This window comes from Pseudophryne corroboree, chromosome 11 (genome assembly GCF_028390025.1).
Source record: "Pseudophryne corroboree isolate aPseCor3 chromosome 11, aPseCor3.hap2, whole genome shotgun sequence".
NCBI classification, from domain to species: domain Eukaryota; kingdom Metazoa; phylum Chordata; class Amphibia; order Anura; family Myobatrachidae; genus Pseudophryne; species Pseudophryne corroboree.
This window is the reverse complement of record NC_086454.1, coordinates 254,950,412-254,973,023: the sequence shown is the minus strand read 5'-3', so window position 1 is coordinate 254,973,023 and position 22,612 is coordinate 254,950,412. Positions and strand designations below refer to the sequence as shown.

The 22,612-nt window shown below is 41.2% G+C and overlaps 1 protein-coding gene across 1 annotated transcript; it reads left to right on the top strand.

The window, feature by feature from the left end:
• The first annotated feature begins 15,265 nt into the window (after positions 1-15,265).
• On the top strand, positions 15,266-22,120 carry CBLN1 (cerebellin 1 precursor). The gene is made up of 3 exons (XM_063946181.1): positions 15,266-16,296; positions 18,233-18,352; positions 20,791-22,120. The coding sequence occupies exons 1-3, from the start codon at positions 16,039-16,041 to the stop codon at positions 20,986-20,988; spliced, it is 576 nt and encodes a 191-aa protein (XP_063802251.1). The 5' UTR covers positions 15,266-16,038; the 3' UTR covers positions 20,989-22,120.
• The last annotated feature ends 492 nt before the right edge of the window (positions 22,121-22,612 follow it).

Genomic DNA, 22,612 nt, shown 5'->3' with positions numbered 1-22,612 from the left:
TAGGCACCTACAGGGGGGTTAGGGTTAGGCACCAAGGGGGGAGGTTAGGGTTAGGATGCGGGAAGGGGGGGTTAGGGTTAGGGGGTTGGGGAAAGCGGGGAACACCCTTTACTCACCATTGTTGGCTTATTAACAATCGGGATCCCGGCGATGGTATTACGAGCACTGGGATCCCAAGCACCGACAAATCATACTGCTCCCAAATCAATATTTGGTGTGACTGCCCATTGCATTCAAAATAGCATCAATTCTTCTAGGTACACTGGCACAAAGTCAGGGATTTGTAGGATTATAGTCAGGTGTATGATTAACAAATCATAACAAACAGGTGATAATGATCATCATTTTCATAAGTAAATTGAAAAACAGGGCCTAATTCAGCATGGATCGTAGATGTGTGAAAAATCGCACATCTACGATCCATTACTCTGAGATGCGGGGGGACGCCCAGCACAGGACAAGTCCGCCCCGCATGCCGGATCCAGGCCTCCCCGAACACATGCAAAAATAACGTATGGCAGCAATGCTCTAGCATGTTTAAGGTAGCCCTCTTCCTACGCAACCCAGCTGCAAAGGCAGGTGGCTACCCGCCATGTTACGGGTAACAGCGGCTGCATGTTATGTCACGCAGCTGCCGTGGCCCGCCCTGCAAACAGTCCGAACATGCCTGCATTGTCCGGACCACGCCCCCCCCAACGCTGCTGTGCACCCTTTAAACTCTGCCGCGACGCCTCCTCCCACCCCGCAAATGCCTCTGCCTGTCAATCAGGCAGAGGCATTCGTAAATGTGAGCTGGCGTGCGCACACTTCACAAGACATCAGCATGCAAATGCTGCTCCATTCTGAATTAGGCCTACAGACATTAATTGAAACAAAAACAGCTGTGTTGGAATCTGAAATCTGGGTGAGGAACAGCCCAACTGTAGACGCAGTGGTCAGCCAAGGAAACTTTGTACATCAGATGAAAGACACAACATGCTTACTTCCAATCAAAATCGGAAGATGTCCAGAAGTGCCATCAGCTTAGACCTGGCAGAAACCAGTGGAATACAGGTAAACTAGAGATGAGCGGGTTCGGTTCTTAGAGAACCGAACCCCCCCCCCCCCCCCACCCGGACTTCACGTCACGAGCCCGGATCCGAGTCAGGTTCAGGTTTTTCCACCTGACTCGGAAACCAGAACGAGGCAAAACGTTATCATCCCGCTGTCGGATTCTTGCTGGGATTGGATTTCATATAAGGAGCCGCGCGTCCCCGCCATTTTCACTCTGGCATTGGAGAGTGTAGAGAGAGGACGTGTCTCCGTCCTCAGTGTCCTCAGTGTTAGTGTCTTGTGCTGCATCTGTCCAGTCACAGTGGTTGTGTCCTCTGCTGCCATATGTCCAGTGCTGCTGCATCAGTCCAGTCCATTGCAGTGGTGCTGTGTTGTCCTGCATCAGTCCAGTCACAGTGGTTGTGTCCTCTGCTGCCATATGTCCAGTGCTGCTGCATCAGTCCAGTCCATTGCAGTGGTGCTGTGTTGTCCTGCATCAGTCCAGTGGTGGTGTCCCTGTGCTGCTGTATTTGTCCAGTGATACTGCTGTATATGTCCAGTGATACTGCCGTATATGTCCAGTGATAATGCCGTATATGTCCAGCGGTACTGTCGTATAAATCCAGTGATCCTGCCGTATAAGTCCAGTGATCCTGCCGTATAAATCCAGTGATCGGCCAGAGCCGGCCATAGGTATAGGCAAACTAGGCAATTGCCTAGGGCATTTGATATGCCTAGGGGCATCAGCAGCTTCTGCTGATTAAAATGATATGCAGCATGCCTATATTCTGTGTGCAGCATTTCATATGCAGATACAGCCACAGTCTCACACAGTATATAGGCATGCTGCATATCATTTTAATCAGTAGAAGCTGCTTGTGCATCCTAGCCACATAGCAATGCAAATAAGATACATTTTGATTAAAAAAGGTGCCAGTCGTTAGCATTGAGGCAAGATTTATGAGAACACATCTGTATCCAAGCAGAGGCAGAGGTCACAGTGTTAGTGGCAGTGTGATTGCTGTGTGCATGTGAGTGGGTTGGTTGTGCAGTAGTGTTCGGAATATGTGTAAGGGGCACTATGTGTGTCTTTATGTGTATAGGGACATGATTAATGTGCAGCAAATGTGTAGGGGGCACTATGTGTGTCATTATGTGTATAAGGGCATTAATAATGTGCGGCATATGTGTAAGGGACATTATGTGTAAAAGGGCATTAATAAAGGTTGTCATAATGTGTAAGGCACATTATGTTTATAAGGACATTAATAATGTGTCTCATATGTGTAAGGGGCATTACTGTGTGGAATTATATGTATAAATGCATTACTAATGTGTGGCATTAGGTGTATAAGGTGCTCTACTATGTGGCGTTGCATATAGAAAAGGCACTACTGTGTTGTCTAATGTGAATAAAGAGCAATAGGGTGTGGTGTAATGTGAATAAGGAGCAATTCAGTGTGATGTAATGTGAGTAAGAGGCTCTACTGTGAGGAGTAACGTTTATAAGATAAAGTGATACTACTGTGGGATGTAATATGAATTATGGACACTATCGCATGATCAAATGTGAATAAAGTTGCAGTACTGTGTGGCGTAATTGGAATTGGGGTTACTATTGTGTGGCCCTGCCCCTTGCCAGCAAAAACACACCCATTTTTGGGCTGTGCGCCAAATGTGCAAACTGTTCCTATTTAAAATATAGGGGTACAAACACTAAACTAAGGACTGCCATGGGTGAGGGGTGATGGTGCTGGGAAAGAGGTGCAAGGTCAGAGGTGGAACCAGCGGTGGTGCTAGGGGGCACCAGCCAAAATCTTGCCTAGGGCATCATATTGGTTAGGGCCGGCTCTGAGTGATCCTGTCGTAAAATTCCAGTGATCATGCTGTATAATTCCAGTGGTACTGGCGTATAAGTTCAGTGATCCTGCCATATAATTCGAGTGGTACTGTCGTATAAGTCCAGTCCAGTGATACTGCCATATATGTCCATTGATACTGCCGTATATTTCCATTGATACTGCCGTATATGTCCAGCAATACTGCCCTATAAATCCAGTTATCCTGCCGTATAAATCCAGTGATCCTGCCGTATAATTCCAGTGGTACTGACGTATAAGTCCAGTCCAGTGATACTGCCATATATGTCCAGTGATACTGCTGTATATGTCCATTGATACTGCCATATATGTCCAGCGGCACTGCCGTATAAATCCAGTGATCCTGCCATATAATTCCAGTGATCCTGCCATATAATTCCAGTGGTACTGGCGTATAAGTCCAGTCTAGTGATACTTCCGTATATGTCCATTGATACTGCCGTATATTTCCATTGATACTGCCGTATATGTCCAGCAATACTGCCCTATAAATCCAGTTATCCTGCCGTATAAATCCAGTGATCCTGACGTATAATTCCAGTGGTACTGACGTATAAGTCCAGTCCAGTGATACTGCCATATATGTCCAGTGATACTGCTGTATATGTCCATTGATACTGCCGTATATGTCCAGCAGCACTGCCGTATAAATCCAGTGATCCTGCCATATAATTCCAGTGATCCTGCCATATAAATCCAGTGGTACTGGCGTATAAGTCCAGTCTAGTGATACTTCCGTATATGTCCAGTGATACTGCCGTATATGTCCATTGATATTGCCGTATATGTCCAGCGGTACTGCCGTATATGTCCAGCGGTAATGCTGTATAAATCCAGTGATCCTGCCATATAATTCCAGTGGTACTGGCGTATAAGTCCAGTCCGGTGATCCTGCCGTATATGTCCAGTGGTACTGCCATATAATTCCAGTGATACTGCCGTATATATATATACCCTGTTGTAAAGTGGATTACTGAGGCAATAACAATTATGCTGGTGTTAGACGTGCGTCCGGTATCAGCCATTAGTGCAGTGGGACTGCAGTGCCAACCCTAGATGGACCAGGTGTTTGTGCCGCACACTTGTGTTGCTTAGCTTAGTCATACAGCTACCTCATTGCCCTCTTTTACTTCTTGGCATGATTGCTGTTTGGGTACTATATTTTTTAAGTGCCATCCTGTCTGACACTGCAATGCCACTCCTAGATGGGCCAATTGTTTGTGTCTCTAAAGGCCTGTATTCACGGGCAGATCTAGGGAGAGATGTGTGCTGAGCGAACCGCTCAGCACACATCTCTCCCCCCACTCAGCACAGAGCGATATGTGCTGAGCGTGCGGGAGGAGTGGGGGGGGGGGGGTGCGGTCATCTCACACAGCGGGTGAAGTGAGCGACCTGCTAGATTGGCCAATCTAGCACCAGCGATAACGCATCGCTATCGCTGTGAGGGGTACACACGGAGTGATCGCTGCTTAAAATCTAAGCAATCTAGTCAGATTGCTTAGATTTTAAGCAGCGATCGCTCCGTGAGTACCCCCATTCAGCTTAGTCATACAGCTACCTTACTGCACCTTTTTTACATCTTTGCATGATGTGCTGTTTGGGGCCTTTTTTTATATCTGCCATCCTGTCAGCCACTGCAGTGACACTCCTAGATGGGCCAGGTGTTTGTGCCGCACACTTGTGTCGCTTAGCTTAGTCATAAAGCAACCTCATTGCAATTCTTTTTCTTCTTTGCATGATGTGCTGTTTGGGGCCTATTTTTTTTTAAATCTGCCATCCTGTCTGACACTGCAGAGAAACTCCTAGATGGGCCAGGTGTTTGTGCCGCACACTTTTATCGCTTAGCTTAGTCATACAGCCACCTCGGTGCAACCTTTTGGCCTAAAAACAATATTGTGAGGTGTGAGGTGATCAGAATAGACTGTAAATGAGTGGAAATTAATGTTATTGAGGTTAATAATACTGTAGGATCAAAATTACCCCCAAATTCTGTAATTTTAGCCATTTTTATGTTTTTTAAATAATCATCCAGTTCCAACACGAAAGGGTGGTTTGGGCAAAACCAGTCCAAAAGCAAAACACGAGTGGGGAATTAGAACCAAAACATGAAAAGTGCCTGCCGCACATCTCTAAGGTAAACCCATCCACTGTTCGGAGAAGGCTGGCCAGAACTGGCCTTCATATAAGAATTGCGGCCAAAAGGCCATACCTTTGACATGGAACAAGGCCAAGTGACTCAACTATGCCTGAAAACATAGGTACTGGGGTGCAGAAAATGGTAGCAGGTACTCTCTTTGAAATATTTGGCTGTAACAGAAGGCAGTTTGTTAGCCAAAGGGCAGGAAAGCAGTAAAATAATTTGTGTCTGCAGGCAACAGTGAAGCATGGTAAGGGTTCCTTGCAAGTTTGGGGATGCATTTCAGCAAATATAGTTGCAGATTTGGGGCCTAATTCTGAGTTGATCGCAGCAGAAATTTTGTTAGCAGTTGGGCAAAACCATGTGCAACTGCAGGAGGGGCAGATATAACATGTGCAGAGAGAGTTAGATTTGGGTGGGGTGTATTCAAACTGAAATCTAAATTGCAGTGAAAAAATAAAGCAGCCAGTATTTACCCTGCACAGAAACAAAATAACCCACCCAAATCTAACTCTCTTTGCAAATGTTATATCTGCCCCCCCTGCAGTGCACATGGTTTTGCCCAATTGCTAACAAACTTGCTGCTGCGATCAACTCAGAATTACCCCCTTTGTCAGGATTATTGGTGTCCTCAATGCTGAGAAATACAGGCAGGTACTTATCCATTATGTAATACCATCAGGGAGGCGTCTAATTGGCTCCAAATGTATTCTACATATGGACAATGACCATACAGCCAATGTCATTAAGAATTATCTTCATCGTAAAGAAAGTAAAAAGAGTCCTGGAAGTGATGATATGGCCCCCACAGAGCCCTGGTCTCAACATCGAGTCTGTCTGGAATTACATGAAGAGACTGAAGGATTTGAGCAAGCCTACCTGCCGAGTTCCTTCAAAAACTGTGTGCAAGTGTACCTACTGTAGATGAATTGATGCTGTTTTGAAGGCAAAGGGTGGTACCACCAAATATTGATTTGATTTAGATTTCTCTTCTGTTCATTCACGTTACATTGTGTTAATTTAAAAAAAATAAAATTAACACTTCTATTTCTGAAAGCATTCTTACTTTGCAGCATCTTCACACCTGCCTAAAACTTTTGCACAGTACTGTATATGACATTGACAGAATGCCCCAGTAAGTAGGGAGATCACCTGTGAATTATAGTACATTGTGATTTGTAATCCTGAAGAAGGATGTCCTTTAGTATTGATGTTGCTCCTTAAAAATAAAAAAACAAACACATGCAATATCCAATTTACTTAGAGGGCAGCTTACCGAGGATTGCAACCATCATCCACTAGCCCAGGGTGCAGGCCCTGCGACAGGAGGGAACAAAGGGGACACCTGTAATGGGCCCCGAGGATCTGGGAGACAAAAAAAAGGGGCAGCCAGCAGCACCTATTAATTCTTTGTATATGCCGCTCCACTGCACACCACTTTTTATCTTCCGCTCCGCTGAGCAGGCTGGCTGCACAAACCCCCTTGCAAACCCTGCCCCTCCTTCCCCCATTACCGTTTAGTTGGTCTGGTCCTCGTGGAGCCGGCGTTGTGATGCCAAAGCACCAAAGCCGCGCTGCACCTGCCACCGTCAATGCAGAGGAGCGGCTCAGCCTCCAAGTGTGCCCACTGCTTGCAGGTCACACTCACAGACAGCAGCAGCAGCCTGCAGCTCAATCACTACCCCTACAGACAGTAGAGACACACAGACGAAAGTATGTCTCTCCTGGGTTCATGCACCTCGTTAATGATCCGGCACTCAAATGTGTAACCACTGTAAAGTTACCTACTTGGATTCCCTTTCCTGAGGATAGCACACCCCAAATGCACAAAAAATAACATTGGGAATGGCACTCCAAGACTGACAAATGGTGAACAACACTGGTGTTTAATATCAACATTTCGGGGTTTCCCCTTCATCAGGGCATCATGTGTCCTCATGAAGAGGGAGACCCCAAAAAGTTGATATTAAACACCAGTTTGTTCACCGTTCGCCAGTCTTAGAGTGTCATTCCTATATATATATATGTATATATTGAGGGTCAAGTGTGTTTGGAAGGGGGGGTTGTGGGGGCCCAGAGTTGTCAGTGTACCGGGCCCCGAGATTTCTGTTGCCGGTCCTGCCAGGGTGCTCTGTGTCATACAGAAGTAATGCTCAATGTTCTGTATTCAGCCATCCTGCCCAGAGATTCAAACCAGGATCTCCATAACCAGCAGGGAATCTGGCAGCCATTCAGCTGAGCTATCACATGACCAAGCATATACTGAGACTCAGTGGCGGAACTAGTGAGCGGTGGGCCCAGGTGCGACAAAATGCTTTGCCCCCCCCACATCCCATCCAAGTCCACCCCCTCACCCCTGGAGAGGATCTGGTGAGGGGGACCTGCTGAGGGCCAGAGAAATGGATACCTAGCAACAGTGCCGTAACTAGACATTTTAGCACTGTGTGCAAGAAACAGCATCGGAGCGCCACCACTGCATGCAAAACAGGGGCAGTGCGTGCCGTAGGCGCGTGCAAAAATACATAGTGGCGTGGCCACAAAATAATACCAATTCATAAAACGGTGCACAGTAGTCTCCATTATTCAAATTACGCGCACAGTAGCACCACTACACCAGGTAGAGACCCTTTTACACCTTACGGCGGACAGATTCCTCTTTTTACACATTATGGCAGACAGCGTCCCCTTTTAACACATTACGGCAGACAGCGTCCCCCTTTTTACACATTACGGCAGACAGCGTGCACTTTTTACACATAACGGCAGACAGCGTCCCCTTTTTACACATAACGGCAGACAGCGTGCCCTTGTTACACATAGCGGCAGACAGCGTACACTTTTTACACATAACGGCAGACAGCGTGCCCTTGTTAAACATAGCGGCAGACAGCGTACACTTTTTTCACATAACGGCAGACAGTGTCCCCCTTTTTACACATTACGGCAGACAGCGTGCCCTTTTTACACATAACGGCAGACAGCGTCCCCTTTTTACACATTACGGCAGACAGCGTGCCCTTGTTACACATTACGGCAGACAGCGTCCCCCTTTTTACACATTACGGCAGGCAGATTCCCCCTTTTTACACATTGCGGCAGGCAGATTCCCCCTTTTTACACATTGCGGCAGGCAGATTCCCCATTTTTACACATAGCGGCAGGCAGATTCCCCATTTTTACACATTGCGGCAGGCAGATTCCCCATTTTTACACATTGTGGCAGGCAGATTCCCCATTTTTACACATAGCGGCAGGCAGATTCCCCATCTTTACACATTGCGGCAGGCAGATTCCCCAATTTTACACATTGCGGCAGGCAGTCCCCCCTTTTTACACATTGCGGCAGGCATGTATAAGACATGTATAATGAGAGCAAAGAGAACCAGGCCATTTATAGAACATTCCCCACGTTAGCAGGTACTATAGTCATTATTGCTAGCCTAGAATAGCTATGTGCATCATGTTGTTCTTTACTAACATTCTCACTGCTGGATCACGTCCAGGACCAGAACAGTTATCGCCCATGTTGGGTAGCTACGGCTGTCATCAAAGAGGCCGTAGAAATCACGAATGGAGGAAAACAGATGGTAACTCTCATTGGTCCAGTAGATGAAGCTGTATGGTATTCAGTAAACTTTCTAAAAATCCTTGTCCTTGACATTATACAGGTTGAGTATCCCATATCCAAATATTCCAAAATACAGAATATTCCGAAATACGGACTTTTTTGAGTGAGACTGAGATAGTGAAACCTTTGTTTTCTGATGGCTCAATGTACTCAAACTTTGTTTAATACACAAAGTTATTAAAAATATTGTATTAAATGACCTTCAGGCTGTGTGTATAAGGTGTATATGAAACATAAATGAATTGTGTGAATGTACACACACTTTGACTAATGCACACAGTTATAAAAAATATTGGCTAAAATTACCTTCTGGCTGTGTGTATAAGGTGTATAAGTAACATAAATACATTCTGTGCTTAGACTTAGGTAACATCACCATGATATCTCATTATGGTATGCAATTATTCCAAAATACGGAAAAATCCCATATCCAAAATACCTCTGGTCCCGAGCATTTTGGATAAGGGATACTCAACCTGTATTTGCAAACTATAGCCATATGCTGTTATGCACAGAGAAACTTGCTTTATTATTAAATAAAAAATGCACCATGGAGTCCAATGGAATTGTGTCCCTGCTACTTTTATCCCAGATTTGCCACCTGTTTTGTTTCGCCTTGATGCTAGTCCCCTTGCCAATGCTTGGGTTTCACTTGGGACACATAGGAGCTGTTTCTGAGGCAGAGCACATTAGCGTCTTTCTCTGATATATAAACGCATGTGTGATTGTGCAAAGGCTCGAGTGCCCACTATGGCTGAAATCACAACCATCAGAAGCACCTTATCATGCTAGTTGCAGAATCACCTTCAGAGTCCACCTCCAAGGTAAGTGATTAAGTGTCTGAGTCCAAATCCACGCCTGTGACACTGCCATATCACGCCCAATACTGAACAATGCATCTGTAGTCATGAAACTAGGAACCCTTAATAATGGTAAAAGCACAGCACTCAGGGGTAAGTCCCACTCTTGTCTGCTGGAAATCACTGTGAAAAGGGACAAACAAGTAGAATAGGAATGGAAAAAATCCATGGGAGGAATGTACTGATCCAACTTCCTTTGGTACTTTGGAAATCGCCACACATTACCAGCAGTTTTCCACAGGATTTACCATCCTGCAGTTTCGTGAATGAAAATCTGGAAACCTCAAATTACAGAGCCAAACGCCTGCAAAAACTGGGTGTAAAACATCAAATGTTACCCTACATTAGATAGAGATATAGGTGGGGGCAAGGGGGCGGCTCCCCCAAAAAAACATTTGAGAGGCGCCAATGTACTGGGTTAGTGTCAGGATGGAGATAATCCCCTTTCTGGCTGTTCTACCTCCTCCTTCCACACAGCCCTTCTCCACCTGCCTCCAGTCCCCTTCTACACCCACATCCAGTGTGTAGCTAAAGTAGTTACTGTGGGACCAGCCCTGCAACTTTCTCACCTCTCACTTCATATGTTCTCTCCTCTTGCCCCTCAGCTTCCCATTCATCCTTTCCCTTCTCCCTTCCATGTGGCATCCCCGTATAACAGCAATAAGAAATTCTTTAAAACTCAATAATGGGCCCCTTATTGTGGTCAAATACACTATTGTCTGTTTTCCCCACAGCGTCCTTTCTATTTTTAACATAAATGTGTCCGTATCTGTGTGTGTGTGTGTGTGTGTGTGTGTGTGTGTGTGTGTGTGTGTGTGTGTAAATAGATGTCCCAGATATGACATTTAACTGTCATTTGTACAGAATAAAACAACAGGTACCACTGGCGCTTAAATCTTCCAGATGATCCTCTGTTAAGAGGATATATTAAGAAACTTACAGTATATAGCATGCCATTCTTGGAAAAAGGTCTATTTGTGGACCGAAACGCGTTGTTTGGAGGTGCTGTTCATATGAAAATTCCGGTGACTGGATGCTGCATGCTGATAAAATCCATTGCAGTGGTGCCAGGCTAATCAGCCTTGGACTGCTTATTGCTAACTAACAAGCTAGCCTACCGCACTTTTGGGGCATGGTGAGAGATCCATTCCGTGCATTGATGCACCAGTCACTTTATTGTGTATAAGATCTAATTTCACTTATTTGTATGTGGATGTTTTTATTGTGATATTAAAATATAAATTTTTATGCACCATGTTCATTGTGGATATGTATCCCATTGGTACATACTGTAAGTTTCTTAATATATCCTCTTAACAGAGGATCATCTGGAAGACTTAAGGGCCAGTGGTACCTGTTATTTTATTCTGTACGGTTTTCATAGAGAAAAGGTGTTTTTTCTCCCTTTTTAACAGTGAACAAAGGAAGCTAAATCTTTTAACTGCGCAATTCTGATACCATATAATTTCACCTTTTGTATTTAACTGTCATTTGCCTGATACTGAGTCTCTTTCCAATATTTCACAAAATCTCAATCTAAACAAGGTTTCAGAGTGGGTGTTCTAGGGGATGAGAAATGATCTGGCCCTGGCACCTATAGATATCTGGTTAAAATCTAATGGCTGCTATTGTGACACAAGCACCAGTGCTTGCTTGCACTTATAATGCAACTAGAATGACCACTACAAGCTTTGGTCTATTTTGGATAATGCGGAAAACAAAAAAAAAAAAAATCAAACTGTGACTTTAAGGTTCAGCTGCCACCTCCTGACTACCTTCTCTACCCCTGCCTATGTACTAAGCCTTGGAGTGGGATAAAGTGCTATCCATCCAGCTCCTAATGAGCATTTTTCAAACATTACGTACTAAAGGAAAAATGAACCCTGTTTCCAGGGTTTTTACAGCATTTCCAAAAATACTAACCCCAGGCCGCCCGCTAATCGATGTGGAGGGTAACGCCAGCTTTTTCTGGCATTACCCTATAGAAGGTTTTGGGATTCTTACCGCATCCCACCACATCCCGCCACCTCTGCTGCTCAGTGCCACTCCCTCCTGCCTCCCCTCACCTGTGTGCAGACAGCCTCCCGTTGCGCTCCCAGATCCCAACCTCCACCTCTCCCAGCAATGCAGCCAGGGGGTAGGAGGTGACAGACACCCCCGGACACCCTCTCACACTGCACAGCAAGCTTCGCAAAGGGGCTCTGTTATCACACTGCCATACTAATCACTTATGTTCGAACATATGCAATTGGTATCAATGCCAAATGTGGTGAAATGTGGCCACCTTCTTAGTACAGTCTGTAACATGGCCGGTAGGAGCTGCTTGGCTTTATCTCTATTCATTTTATCTCTCTCCAAGGTTTAATACATAGAGTCCTAATTTTGCACACCTCTATGGGGTGTGAGGAAACAGTGATGTTACTGGCAGTCCCTTTGCCTACCATTCCAGGGGCACTTTGCGGCCATCACACTGACCTGGCTTTCCACTGGTTTTACTGTATATTGCACAGTGACCAGCAGGTATAACATACAGGCATTGGTCATTTTGATGATAACAGGAATGCACTTTCTTAAGAAAGTTGAAACAAATTTTGTGAGCCTAATGTAGAAACGAAACAAATATGCACATCACAACTAACGCCATCTCATTTACTGCACATCCAAAACTCTGCGGCAAAGAGCACTGTGTGTCGATGGGGGGTGGAGTCACTAGACTGGTACATGCATAATGTTGTCATCACTGCAAAACAAAATAGATTTCCGATACTAAATCTTGGGACCGTCTGTGTAATGGACCCATCCATAGGCATGCAATGGCCCAAACACTAAAGAGTAAATTGAGAGTGATAGACATTATCTGTTATATAGCAACATTCAGCAAGCAACAGAGCAATCATCAATTGTTTCCTAAAAACCAAGATTTTCTGACAACCAAGGCAAATGACTCCCTTTGGTGTAACAGTAGTATGCACAAACATTATCACAGCTTTTGATGACTTAGAGCTACTGTGGTAATTTCTCGTTTTCTCAAAATGGGCTGATAGTATGCAATATGTCCCATACCTTTAAATGAAAAATCAGTACACTAAATGCACCAGTACTTCATCTTAAGTCTCAAAGAAGGAAAAAAGGTTATAGGAGCCTTATCGGGATACAGTCATTAGGTTGACCACACTTAGGTCGACAGTCATTAGGTCAACCACTATTGGTCGACATGGTCACTAGGTTGACATGCATTTTTCACTTTTTTCATTTTTTTTACTTTTTCATACTTAACGATACAGGTGGACTACGATTGGGAATAGTAACCTGTGCCGTGCGCAGTGGTAGCGAAGCGAGGCTCCTTGCCCGAAACATGGCGAGCGAGCCATGCGAGGGGACATGGTGCACTAATCGGGGTTCCCCGTCACTTTAAGATGAAAACAACAACTAAAAAAGGAAAAAAAATTAATGTTGACCTTGTTCATGTTGACTTAATGACTGTTTCAACCTATTTCAGGTGTCGACCTAGTCACTGTCGACCAATAGTGGTCACCCTAATGACTGTCGACCTAATGCATGTCGACCCTATGACCCATACCTGCCTATTCTATGATCTGTAAATGCTGGTGTATACAGAGTGTAAATTATGAGAAAATAATTGTCAGCAAGAAAATGAAAGTCTCGGGAGCGCATCAAATATATATATTTTTGGAAACATTGTCCAAATTTCAGACACAGCAGCATTCAGTGTTCAATAAATACATTGGGGCAGATGTATTAACCTGGAGAAGGCATAAGGAAGTGATAAACCAGTGATATGTGCAAGGTGATAAACACACCAGCCAAACAGCTCCTAACTGTTAATTTACATATTGGAGCTGATTGGCTGGTGCTGTTATCACCTTGCACATATCACTGGTTTATCACTTCCTTATGCCTTCTCCAGGTTAATACATCTGCCCCATTATTTCTTGAAGTAAGCCATATACTCTGCAAAATCCTGCAAAGGTTATTCTACCCACAAATGTATTGATTCTGTTATTTGACCAGATTTCCAAACAGGTAAATTTGTGGACAATCTGGTTGTTTGGTAGTTAAGTCCAAAAAAAGGAACTGCTTTATAACTAAACATACAGATTATGAGTTCACACTTGTAAAATTACAAGTAATTAAAATGTATGAATTCTTGAATTGCAGCTATTTCCAACTTTATCCCTGCAACAGAATGTAACTCCTTCTTCTTATGGATCTACAATCTGTTAAACTATGTTTAGAGTAAGTATATTTGCAATTTTGTTGTACATATTTACATCCTCCGGCAGCTTTCACAGTATAAAATTGCCATATAGTAAATGTTTATATTTACATTGCTAATTATAAACATTTACTAAAAATATATCAACAGTGTCATAAAAATTAAACTCTCATTGGGGTTGACCTTATCTGAACTCTGTTTGTCTCTGGTTTGCACTTGACTTAAAAGAGGCTGGTGGGCAAATCTAGAAAAATGTAACAAAAACTGTATTTCATGTTTAAGTGACATTTATGAGTAAAGTTCCTAAAATGAGAAGAGGCAGCATAACCTGGGTCTCTATGTGCTCTTACTCTTAATGGAAGTAGTTCAGTAGATATTGCAAATCTTTCAGCTGGTGGTAAAAAACAACTGCTACAATAAAAAATGTTTAGCCTCAGGACAGTTGTTTATGTCCTTGAAAGCAGGGTACCTGTCATATAAACCCAGGAGTTATTGCAAGTGGAATAAAATAGTCTGCTAATTCCTTTATATAAAGTACAAAGCAATACATAACTCCTTTCAACTAAACTCAGCCATGCACTCTTAATGCAGAGAGTAAATACATGCTGGCAAATGTACTTGTTCACCATGAAAGCAAAGCATTAATGCAAGTTATATCATTCAATACACCCCCCCCCCCCAAAAAAAAAAATACAGTACTTATTGTTAGATACCTATTATGCTAATACAATGGGGGGTATTCAATTGTTTGAAAGGTTGGCTGTGTGTCTGTTTTTTTTCTGTCTATTAGATAGGAAAAAAACAGACACCCAACTGACTTTTCAAACAATTGAATACCCCCCAAATAAGTCATGTTTTCTACTAAGAACAGCTGCAACTTTTTTTAAAGGATGGTTGAAAACACTATATTGTTATCTATAAAGTACCCATTCTGTCTGCCACATTAATACTGAGTAATCCACCAAAACCCAGCTGTGTAATGTGTTCTGGGTGTCTTTTACCTAACATAAGAAGTTACATATTTTGCAGTATGTTGCTAAAGTGTAATAGAGAGAGAGAGAGAGAGAGAGAGAGAGAGAGAGAGAGAGAGATCCATATCTATCTATCTATCTATCTATCTATCTATCTATCTATCTATCTATCTATCTACATCGATAGATAGATAGATAGATAGATGATAGATAGATAGATAGATAGATAGATAGATAGATAGATAGATAGATAGATGATAGATCTCTACAGTGGATAAATATATTTAAAGAAATGTACTATTAACCACAAATCCATATTTTTAACTCCAGCAGTTCTCTAACAGTGGGTGAATTGCAGAATGCCCTCAGATACATTATGCATTTGACAGTTTCCAAGGTTACCTGATCCTAGGTGATACTGTGGTAGGGAAGTGTGCCTCCGTTCAGTGCGAGCAATGTGTAAAGGAATGCACTCATATGTGCAGATCAACACCTGTGCAGCCGGTTCATCTCTGTGCTAGTTATCAAACTATCACCAACAGAACGCAGAGCCCCTCTAGGCAATGTGGTGCACGTGCTTTACCTGCCACACTGTCACTTACCTGGCAGGGCATCTGCAGCCAGCAGTGCAGAGGGAGAGAGGGGGAGAGCAGCAATCATCCATTTGCCATATTCGGACCTGAGCAGGAATGAGAGAGAAGTGAGAACCACTCACCACCTGCCTTTGACTCCAATAACAAAGCCTTGCTGTCACATGGAGGTTACGCAGGCTGGCAGAAGATTCGCTGCCCTGCAAGAGGTTGTGACTGTGGATTGGTGGTCGGTGGGGAGGGAGTGGTTTTTTTGGGGGGAGGTGGCCCCCACCTTCTCTCCAGCGCGTTATTGCGCACTGCTCATAGTATTGGATGCACCGATGCTAGTCTGGCAGGAACTATGCTATGTCCTGAGCGCATCTGCCAGTCCAAGGGCGCAGCACGGGGCTTAGCTGGGATGCGAGCAACGAGGCGCTGAGAGTGTAGGGAGTCCTAGGAGAGTATCACCAGAGGCTGCAGATAGCCAGGTGGTGGCTCGGCGAGGCGGAGAGCCCGCTGTAAGTGGCTGAAGTGCTCTATAAGAGTAGCCGTGCTCTCTGATTCCGTACTGTACGAACTAGCGAGACCCTGGGCATCGCTTAGGAGGTGGATGCTCTATTTATATTTCCTGCGAGAAGCAGAAGGCAGAAGCTTTGGAAGCCAAGCGGACGTTTAGGCATTTGAGTGCTCCTTTGGATCTCCGAGTGCTCAGCGACTAGCGATGTGGGTGCTGGAGCTGGTACTGGGGTTGGCATGGCTTGCAGGGCTGGCGAGCTGTCAGAACGAAACGGAACCTATTCTGCTGGAGGGCAAGTGCTTGGTGGTCTGTGACTCCAACCCGACTGCTGACCCCACCGGGACCGCTCTGGGGATCTCCGTGCGCTCTGGGAGTGCCAAGGTGGCTTTCTCTGCCATCAGAAGCACCAACCACGAACCCTCTGAGATGAGTAACAGATCAATGACTATATACTTTGACCAGGTAAGAAATAAGTACAGGGGGCTGCTGGCAGTTATTGTATCTTTTATTTCAGCCTGCTAGTGTAATACCTGATAATCTGATCAAGGGACTGGCAGAGCTGGCTGGCAGGTTCTGTTTGTGCCACACATACATGGATGGGTGAAAGCAGGCAAGTGTATGCCCATGCCCAGTTAATGGTAGCTCTGTCATTAACATCACCCTATCAAAGTAGCATTAAGCCAACCTAATAAACAGACTCCAGTAAAGCAGGTTAGTTGCCCCCTGCCATCTAGATGTGTTCCTATCATTTCATGCTTATGGCTAAACACTGGTGTCTTACAGTAGGTTCCATGCCAAACATGACAATGAGAGAAGTACAGTATAAGAGCGTGTTACTTAGTATAGTGTACCGCTAATAACTTGCATTGCATGAAGGTATTTTCCTTATGTACATGCAAGTACTGAGGTGGCAAATTAAATGCACTGGTTAAATATAATGTTTTAGATTTTTTTTTTAAAAAGAGTGTTTAAAAAATGTTGAAAGTTACCGTTTTTGTTTGATCTTTACTTGATCAAATAATGTTGGTAAATAATTACCGATGAATCAGTTTCACATCTTGGTAGCTGACGGTGACTAGAAGGCAGAAGTATTAACCCTGCGCACTTCTTATGGGGTCTATGCCAAGTAGTGCCTAGGGAGTGTTATTACATGTGCCTTCTATTGACCATCATTTGGTAATGCTGATGGTCAGTGATCACATGACAGGCCGGACTGTAGGCACCTAACATGGTATCTGGAGTGGAGTGTGTTATATACTGGGTGTGTTCAGCATCGGTGTGGGTGCTGTATGTGAAATATTGTATCGCTGGATAGATTTTCTGGTAGGAAAACATTGGTTCATGTTACTTTAAATGCCAATTAAAGTATCTTTTATATTCAAAAGAAGTGTTTATCACCTTAGGGTGCCCCATTAGCAATTATTGCCTTCACTTAAGCGTGTCCATAAACTGTAACTAGTTATCCTGAAACAACAGCCCAGGCTGCTCATGCTGGAGGAAGTAGGAAAAAAAAGAAAAGGAAAACAAAAAGAAGATATTTTTATTTTAGATTTATTTTCGTTTTTCTCCATGTAGCATTTATATTTCAAAGACAGCTCCTGCATTAAGAGGTCAAATGCTTGTTGCTCCACATGGAGAACTTACACTACTGTATATGGAATTTTGTTACAGTATGTAAAGGGCACTTAATTTAAGTGGAGCAAAAGTCAGGACTAAATGCCACCCAATGATTGATATGCTGTAAACGCCACAGTATAAAGCAGTGGCTCATATATAAAACTAATAAAGCTGTCTTGCTGTGTTTGATCAGCGTGGTTGTTTTATGATTTTGCTCAACTAAAACATATTGTTTATGCTATCAGCTGTCTACAGTACAAGTATAGCCTGCAGCACTGTCATATATAATCAGTTATCATTATCTCCTTGTTAAATGATTGCACTCTTTCCAGATTTGTTTCCTCTGCATATACAGCACAACTTCTCATACACATCTTTTTTTAAACAAACAAGTATTTTTTATTTTAATTTGTTTGGTTTATCAATATATATATATATTCTTAAATATTTTTTTGGGATTTTTTTTTTCTGAATTATTTACTTTTATTCCAAGAAATATACAAGACTTGTATAGTATATACAGTTTATACAAACAGTCCTTTTTATTATAAACACATAGTAGAAACTATATAGAGAGTACTATAAGTGTGTTTTGTATTTTGTGGTTGCGTTTTCTTTACCAGAACCGCCTGCAGCACATTCAACTCCAATGAAGGCCCCTTAATATAACAGCTAAATGCCAAATGTTATCATGCATATAATTTTGTTTCCTGCTAATGTTTATAAATCTGAAGATGTTCAATTGCCTATACCATAATTTATTTTTTTTCTATGACAATAGATATTGGTCAATATTGGAAGCAATTTCGATTCAGAACGAAGCACATTTATTTCACCCAGAAAAGGAATTTACAGCTTCAATTTCCATGTTGTGAAGGTGTATAACCGGCAAACCATTCAGGTGATTGTATATTCGTTTTGTTCTCGATCAAGTTGTCTTAGGCCCTAAAGTCATATTGTATTGTTAGCGCATCATAAGTAAACATTCAAGCAAACATTACCACATTATTTTGTTTAAATTCTAAAGCATTAAAATGTCAAAATATTAATTGAAAGGCATACCGAATACTTAATAATTGTAAGATTTTATTGTACCGAGCAATATCTTTATCACTTAATAGATATCTTAAATACTGATAACAGTTATTAAAAATGTTAAACTCTTGTTTCAAATAACTTCTGGAATATTAGATTATCACACAGTGACTTCAGACATACATTTTCCAAGTCATTAAATTTACAGGTGTTTAGATTTAAATCTTCTCTGTAAGTTTGTTTCACATTATTTTTGAGGCCCATTGTTGAAAAGTTTGGCCACCTACGAAGCCAGAGGTAGCATCACTGTAATAAAGTACAATAGAATCTCTTTGATGCCCAAGTTAATATTTGAATTATACAAATATGACATGTAATTATGTGACATGTTATTTAAATATTAGTCATATTTATGTTTTAGGCATAGCTAACTAATTAAAATGATTAGTTGCTATAAATACTCTTTATAATTCGTTCATCATAATGGAAAATATAGTTTGCAGATGGTGCTGTGAAAATGAAGTGCTAATGTGGCTGGTCGTTTATAGAAACCATCTCTATTGGGAGAGTAACACAGTTGCGGAGATATTAGTGGTACTGCTTTTATTTTTACAATCATCTTTATACTTCTGCCAGCAATCAGCCTTTTGGTTCCATGAGACATAATATGCTAATGTGTCCTATTTATGCTCTTGGTGTGATAAATCTTGAGTGTCGTCCCTGTTGCATGGGCAAGTTATTACATGAAGTCTGTCATCAAGTCTTACAAATAATGTAGTTCTTTGGCAAAACACTGGAATTACAATGGGTAGCAACTAATATGAAAAGGATTTTAGAAATGGGACTGACAACAAGGAAAAATAATTTTATGGGACGAAGTATGTATATTCCAAAACTATATACAGCATTTTTAGATTTAAAAAACTAAAATTGTGATGCATGATTAAAATACAGAGAATGTGAGCTACAGATATTGAATGGACAGTCCCACTTTGTGAGTTTGATGATCGGTGACATTTCTCTCCTGTTCCTACTAGTGGGGATAAAATATTGCAAGGTGTTTACGATGAGTCTCTGGAGTCTGACACTTTCATAATCTGATGTGCTGGTCTTTTAGTATTTGTGACTAAAAAGCAAACATCTGCCCTTTCTCCTTAGCACAATTTTTGTAGCAAAGAATTTTGAATGAGCAAGTGCTTCATCATGAAGGTGCGAGTAACTTGCACCTTTTACATTATGTCATTCATTATTTAACTCATAATAACCTAAGAGTCAACAATAACACATTTTCTTTCTATTGTGGTAATGTTCTGTGACCAACAAGCAGTTTCTTCCTTTGTCCAATATGGCTGCTAAAAATCTAATTCAGTTAGATTGGCATATTACAGATCCTGTATAAATATTTCTTTTTAAAACAGCAGCTGAATAATAATATATAAATACACATGGGTTAAAAAAATTATTGAATAAGAAATTGATTTGGTGAATCTTCATGCCTAGTGTCCTAGGAGATATCACAAAATATACAGTTTTAAAGTTATCTTGTGTCTTACAGTGTATAGCTCATAAAAAAAACCTAAAAATCTAAAAAAAAAAGTACAGTTAAAGAAAAAAAAGAATGCAAAAAAGCTTAATCCCCACTTATAGAGTGGTCTGTCAATTACAAACTGAAAATGTCCTAGAATATGGACATCACTGAATGGTGTGTCTAGCAATAAATGCATTATGACTCAATATAATATCTATGAAGTATCTTAAACTCTTTGAAATCCTGATTGCTTGGCTTGTAATTGTTCAGTAACAATATATGCATTAGACATGGACTCTACTCTGCTAAAGTACATGGATTGATTGAATGATCCATCCATTATGCAGAACTCCTTTGCTTTTAAATACAGTTCCATATGTTTTAGCTGCTTGTATGGTTATATATTCTTTGTTTTATACTATTATCAGAAAAAATATATATTTCCAGTTGTGAATCTTAGCATGTTTTTGTTGCGAAAAACTCTGTAAGCGCTATGTATCAATAATAATCAGCTGCATACTCCAACTTGATTAGTGTTTTAGACAGTACGTAACTGGAATCTGAAACATTGACCAAGCCAGAATAAACATGCAACTTGATTATACCTAAATACTGTGATCGCACCCCATCTCTTCTTTTCTAGGTATTGCTGGCTTGTCCAGTGACTTTACACAAGGTTATGAGCCCATCTTGGAGTGCTTTTGACTAATGTAGAAAACCTACATTACTATGTGGTTGGATATATATATGTCTATCTATTCTTTTTTCATCTCCAGGTGAGTTTGATGTTGAACGGATGGCCGGTAATTTCTGCTTTTGCGGGTGATCAGGACGTGACAAGAGAAGCAGCCAGCAACGGTGTTCTTATTCAGATGGAGAAAGGGGACAGAGCTTACCTAAAATTAGACAAGGGTAACTTGATGGGAGGATGGAAGTTTTCCACATTTTCTGGATTTCTGGTATTCCCCCTTTAAGATGACTTTATTCCAGGGCAGCAAATGACAAGGAGAGGAGATGAGTTGCTATTACTCCAACTTAGCTACACTTAGAGACTCAGACGAGACATTTTTCACTTTGAAATATAGAAGACCCTGCATATCTAATTGTGTGTTCACCTGCTTTGGAAACTTTATTAATGTAACAGACAAGGAACTGGTGAGGTCAGCTGTCATTCCATTACAAATAAGTCTTTTGTTCACATCCTTCAAAAATGAACTATGTTCTGATTAACTATTACATAAGTGTATTTTTTTAATGCTATTTATGTCATTTGTATTGTTATTTTTCTCATTTTGACAACCAGTAAGGAATACTATAAAATAATATGCCTATTGGCTTCTAGTGTCCCACAGTATTATATAAAGAGGCAGAATGTCAGAAGGATGTATTTCAATATTTCTCTGTACTTCTGAGTGATTGTGGAAATAAAGGCTGCTACATGTCTGATAGCTTGTTCTGCTCTTGTTATATGTGGCCCAATAACAAGCGATGAAAGTATATCCAACTCTCAGTATTATATTCTGTACTATAAGTGTGAATGCTGGAATGTCATTTGCTTCATGTCCCTAACCCTTATTTAGGGTTCTTATTTTTATTTCAAATTCAAACAAAAAAATTGTAAATGTGTAACCCATATTCTGAAGTCATATGCCAAATGAATTATTCTGTGCATATTTGCAAATATGATAAAATATTGTAAAATATTTTTTTTACACAATAGAATTTTTGGATTTGTCTATTTATTTTCTGCATTTCGTTAACATAATATTTTTCAGTTTAAACTCCTAATGTTGCATGTTAAATAATAATTTTATCCGTAAATACACGGTTCAAAAATAATATACGTAAACATTTTTTTTATTATTATAAAAAAAAAAACACACTTAGCTAACATGATGGTGAATACAAATGCACAGAAATATTATCTGTATATAAACATTATATATAAAATATATATAAAGCCTTTTTTTCTTTATTCAGATGTTATCTGTATGCAGCCGTCTGATATGTCACTGTTTATAATTTCATACTATTGTTTGTTTGCTAATTTATAATTTTTATTGTCATTTCCAAAAAAAAAATTAAATACTATAATTTTGCAGCACTCAGAGATGAATTCTTTTATGAAAGTGAATATGGGAGGAAATTTGATTGTACCTTAAATTACCAGTGAAATAAAGGTGTAATAAATAAGACTTTCTCATTTCTCATTACAGCTTTTGGTATAAAAGACATTTGTCTAACGCTTCTCAGAACAATGTATCAAATTCCATTATTCGTGCTATTACGAAATCTTGCATTTTCCAGACAAAGTACAGAGTGTGAGTGGATACTGCAGAGTTAATATTCTATGGCATTATTTCAAGCTTCTGGCTTCAAGAAGGAATTTAATTAGCTCCTAAGGGGAAAATTAATACCAGCATAATAAGCAAAGTCTCCTTATTTATCCGCAGTTTTGTCTTAGTAATAGTTTTGTTGAGCTGGTGGGGACATTGCAAGATCTTCTAGCACGCCAGGTGACTTCATAATCTCTGCAACCTGATTGTTTCTTTAGAGGGTATTATTACAATGACAAGATGCAATTCCCATACTACTAGA